Source organism: Hippopotamus amphibius, chromosome 2, assembly GCF_030028045.1.
Source record: "Hippopotamus amphibius kiboko isolate mHipAmp2 chromosome 2, mHipAmp2.hap2, whole genome shotgun sequence".
In the NCBI taxonomy this organism is placed as follows: Eukaryota; Metazoa; Chordata; class Mammalia; order Artiodactyla; family Hippopotamidae; genus Hippopotamus; species Hippopotamus amphibius.
The window spans coordinates 175,653,933-175,659,475 of record NC_080187.1 but is presented as its reverse complement, the minus strand read 5'-3'; the positions used below and the strand labels follow the sequence as shown (position 1 = coordinate 175,659,475).

Below are 5,543 nucleotides of genomic sequence, written 5' to 3'. Positions count from 1 at the left end.
AACATATGGACACCAAGCGGTAAAATGGGGGGTTGGAGTGGGATGAACTGGGAGATTGGGACTGCCATATATATATTACTAATAAAAAAAATATCAAATTATACACTTTAAATATATGCAGTTTATTATATGTCAACTATATCTCAATAAAAGTACTTTAAAAAAAGGAAAATGAACATGTGATTAGAAAAGTGAGTTATATGCATAAATGAGAAGAAAGAAAAGAATAAAAGTAAAGGCAAAATGACCAATAAAATATTTTTTAAAATTCAAGCTAATTACTAATTAAATAAATACACATTAAAATAATGACACATTACTTTAAAATATTCATAATGATAATTCTTACAAAGAATTATAATAGCCTGTGTGTGTGTGTGTGTGTGTGTGTGTGTGTGTGTGTGTGTTTCAAATCTGAGGAAAATGAGCATTCTTACTACCTGCTGGTTGGAATGTAAGTTAGGACAACACTTTTAGAGAGCAACCAGGCCATATGGCAAATAAAGGCCTTAAAATATATGTACATTTTGATGAGCTAATTCACTTATAGTAATTCATTGTAAGGGAACATTATCACAGATTACCCTCTGTGGGCTTCTGCTCAATCATTTTAAAATGGTAAGACAGTCTTCAAAAGGATTCAATGAGTATTATATCAGATAACACATGTGAAATCTGCTGGCACAGTAATCAGCACATAGCAGGTACTAAACACTATCATCTAAACATAATATAAAGCTGGATAGAGTGTTTATATGCATTGAGATAGGAGAAGATAATTTAAAAACATAAGAAGACATAAAATCCTTGCAGTTGAGGGTGTGAGAGGCGGCTCTAAATATTAAATGAGACACTAGGTTTTCTTATACTCATGAGGTCTGAAAGACACTGGACAATTCCAGTGGACATCAGTGCCTGCTGCCAGGAGTCTGCTGGAGGGATGCAGACGAACTTTTAACACCACTGTACTGACTGAATAAATACAGGCAGCGAGATTACGTTTAATGGGTCATTGGGAAGACACTCAGGATTTGGGTATTTGTTAAAGTGAACTTTCAATGTCATTTGAAGAAACCCATATGAGGACAATGGAGCTCAGGAGGCTTGAAGCAACTGGTGACATCCAGTATGGAGCTGGTTTTTAAACCCAGAACCTGTCTGGAGGTGTCAGTGAGCAGCAAAATAGAGGGGCCATTACTAGGTGATAGTCTCACCGATGGATTCAGGGAGGCCTTTTCACCTTTGAGCTCATCACTGAAAGTAAAACACACTTGGGGATTGAATGATGCACTGTGACTGTCCCTGCTGCTCCTGAGGGGTGGCCTCCAGGGATAACATGTGGCCAGAAGCAGATGCATAATAAAATGAAGGGAGAGTTTCTTGGCACTTTACTCTTTTTTTGCACCTAAAGAGAATCCTTTGTGAGGCTCAGAGTGTGACATAGCATCATCAGGAACCCCAAATCCCGCACATCTAGGATCTCTAAGAGGGCACAAGTGGTAGCCCTCAACTTCCTGCTGCAATGTCCACTGTGAGTATCATTGCTACAAGAATAGGGCTGTGAATGTCCTTTAGTATATTTATCTATAAATATATTTTATACTCTAGACAAAGTTGTATATAAAATACTGTATAATTTTTTTTACAAACTCTTCATTCTTCCCTGTGGAAGGATGTCTCTCCAGGATATTGTTGTTTAAAAATACCATCAGGAATATCTGAGTTGACACTTCTCTGTTTTGCATTATCTGTCAGATGAAAAGATGACAGAAGCTAGCGGGCTTCACATCAGTTCAAAGGAGATAAAACATTGTGAGTAATGAATATTTATTTTCATTAAGTATGATTAAGATTGAAGAATTCCTATATTTACAGTGAAAGGAAAGATGAACGTGTAGTCCCAGGTAGAATCCACAGGGACCCAAGGCAGGGAGGAAGGACCCTCGGTGTGTTGGACTTAGAACAGTGAGGCAGGAACAGAGGGATTTTCAAAGACCAAGAAGTCTGCCCCTGAATGGGGAAAGGAAGGAAGAACAGTCACAAGAGTTCAGGGCAGTATTACAGATAAGAATTTGAAAGAAAATCTGCTGCTTCTTTCTCTTTCTCTTTGTATGACATTTCTTTTCTCCTGCTTCAAATTTTAATTAACACCTTCTCATTCAAGAGCCACCCTCAAAACATCAAAGGCTTCTTCTCAAGGGCTCCTTATTCGCTCCTTAATTTTGAGGTGAGTTTACATTGATTCTGACCAAGAGTGAAGGGGGATTTCTCATTCAAATGCAACATCCCAGAAATGTACCTTCCTTCCACTCTTTTTTCTTTCCTTATCCTATTTCTCTGCCCCGTTTACATGCAGTCTTACCCACCATGGTCAGTTCAACTATGTAAGTAAAATTATGGTCACAATAAAGAGTGTGATGGCTCTTACTACATGCATTTGAGCCAAATATCAAATATTGAAATTTAGGTTGTCTAGTTATGGTTTAAAGCATCAAATCAACCCTTCCAATCACTGAATTTCCAGTCAAAGTCTCCTCCAATGAGGCTGTCACCTCAGATTGACGGTTTATAGTTTTCCATTTCGGCTCACCCATCTGTTGTATGGCATGTTTTGCCTTTCTAAAGGAACACAAAAATCTTTTCATACTTCATCTCCCTTTAGCATTTGATGGAAACAGCTAGCCTGGAAGATACCCGCCTCATCATCTTAGGTGATGTACTTGATGTAAACTAGAAAGAGACACTGGGACAAATACGTAAATGATCTTTCCCTATGGTTACAGCCTCAGTCCCTAACACAGCTTTCCTGAGGCTAATCCTCCACACGCACAAGTAGAAATTTGATTTAAGCAAGTTGCAGGTGAACAAATTGAAAAAGATACAATAAGGAAACACAGCTGATATATTATATACATAGCTGACCACTGTGTAGGAAAGAAGGTTCTGTTTTAGGATCAACATGCTCAGAGGGACAATAAGATTCAATGCTACATTAGAAAGTGGTTTTTTTATGGCTCTAGAACTGGAAAGGAGAGGGGAGTAGAATTTAATGAGATAATGAATATTAAGTGATGGTTACAATAAATGTTTAATACATAATAGTGGTTACTGTTATGTTTACTACCTTAGAAGTCAGACAATTGTTTTGTCCAAACATGGGTTCATGTCATAAAAGGTGCCAAGAATTAGGACACAGGGCAGGTCAAAGATGGTGATTTCCAGCTTTAGTTAGTAGCCCTGTTAAAACCCATCTTTATTATAAATAGGAATTTGTTTCAAGGAAAGAAAGCTGTAATACATGCACAATTTACTTTTGCAGCCATTTGAGCTAAGAGCCAGGTGTTTCCTTATCAGCTTCTTGCTATTTTTCTATTTGAGAGCCAGGATCTCCTAATAAAGGAATGAAGCCAACTAAGGTCCTTTTTCTCTGTATCATAATAGCCATTGCTCAGCAAGTAGAAGTTAGATACCAGCTCTCAGAAACTAATAGGTACTGGCTAGGATGGAATTTGTGGCAGTGTCTTAGGCACCTTGCTTCAGTTAACAGAACTATCCAGGACAGAGCTCCTGAAAATAAGTTACTGACAACACAGTAAAGTACGTTTTTTGTACTGACCTAATTTAACTTCACATCATATTTAAACTTTGATTTTTCTTAGAATTTTCCAAAATATAAACAAACTTTTCTTTGCAACAAGGGGAAAAGAAATTAGATGCATATACGAGGGTGTATCTTATAAACTATACATCCAGGAAGAATTAATTTAAATGCAAACATGGGAAACAATTTGGACTCTGTGTTACATGATGTCAGTGAAATTGGTACTCTGAGAAATGGATACTGTTAGAGCAGGGGCTGTGGGAGCATACAGTAACATACTGAATCAGGTTCTCACAACTCTGATCTCACTGGGCTAAGCCAGATCCTTGGGAAATGAGTTATTGAATTCAGAGTCATATAGAACCCTTTCACAAAAGTGCATTAATGGAGTGAATAGAGTCAGAAGAAATAAAAATAACCTTTCAAGAGAAAGAAAATGGGTAGTATAACGGTCCTATTGTTCATTCCCTTCATAGATCAGAAGAATGAGTATCTCAGAAGCCAATAATATCTCTGGGTTTGTGAGTGAGTTCATTCTCCTCGGCTTCCCCTGCCGCAGGGAGATCCAGATCCTCCTCTTTGTCATGTTCTCCCTCATCTACCTGTTGACCCTCCTGGGAAATACATCTATCATCTGTGCTGTGTGGTCAAGCCAGAAGCTCCACACACCCATGTACATCCTCCTGGCCAACTTCTCCTTCCTGGAGATCTGCTATGTCAGTTCTGATGTGCCCAAAATGTTGGCCAACATCATCTCCCAGACCAAGCGCATCTCCTACGCTGGCTGCCTGCTCCAGTTCTACTTCTTCTTCTCCATGTGTGCTGCTGAGGGCTACTTTCTATCTGCAATGTCCTTTGATCGGTTCCTTGCCATCTGTCGACCCCTGCATTACACCACCATCATGACTCATCATCTCTGTGCCCGATTAGTGGTTTTCTGCTGGGCAGGTGGCTTTCTATCCATACTGATGCCTGCAGTTCTTATGTCCCAGGTGCCCTTCTGTGGCCCTAACATCATTGACCATTTTTTTTGTGACCTGGGACCATTGCTGGCACTGTCTTGCACCCCAGTTCCCAAAACTACTCTAACTTGTGCTACTGTAAGCTCGCTTATCATCTTTATCACCTTCCTCTACATTCTTGGGTCCTATACCTTAGTTTTGCGAGCTGTACTTCAGGTCCCAGCTGGCTCGGGCAGAAATAAGGCTTTTTCTACATGTGCCTCCCATTTCTTGGTGGTTTCCCTGTTCTATGGCTCAGTCATGGTGATGTATGTGAGTCCAGGCTCCAGGAGCCATCGTGGGACACAGAAATTTGTGACCTTATTTTACTGCATGGCAACCCCATTCTTTAATCCTCTGATCTACAGCCTCCGGAACAAAGATATGAAAGATGCACTAAAGAAAGTTCTGGGTGCATCATCAAAAGAAATTCCTAAAAATACAGAGAAATGACATAAATTTTTATATCTTTGTTCTCTCAGGAATACAGAATTTCTCTCATTTTAAAAAAAAAGCAAAACTATTTCCTGGGCATGTCTGAATGTTTGATTCCCTACTCTCACAAAAATATGATTCATTACATACAAAAAAACCCTCATCCTATCTCAAAAGCAAATACCACAGTCCTAAAAGTCCATAGTAGGAAGGTTCTATAGTTTTATTCACCAAAGTACCATTTCTCTGTTTTGGAGATTTTTTGAAGTCCTAAAACTAATCCAGTTGGTATATACAAAGCTAAGACTCACCTTTCCAGCTCGTATCTTGGTTTGTATCATAATACTGTTTTATGTGTTTCAAATTTATCAACTATTTTTTCCCTTCCAATTATAGATTTGTCTATAATGAGATGTAGCACCTATTCATTATACTCACAAAAATTCAACTGCTTTACTTACAAGATCAAGGACCCAATATCTGTCATTGAAACACTTGTGTTTCTT

At 38.7% G+C, this 5,543-nt stretch overlaps 1 protein-coding gene across 1 annotated transcript; it reads left to right on the top strand.

Annotated features, from left to right (window-relative positions):
* The first annotated feature begins 4,083 nt into the window (after positions 1-4,083).
* On the top strand, positions 4,084-5,055 carry LOC130844655 (olfactory receptor 11H6-like). The gene has a single exon (XM_057720771.1). It carries the CDS (start codon positions 4,087-4,089, stop codon positions 5,053-5,055), a length of 969 nt encoding a protein of 322 aa, XP_057576754.1. The 5' UTR covers positions 4,084-4,086.
* Positions 5,056-5,543: the final 488 nt, after the last annotated feature.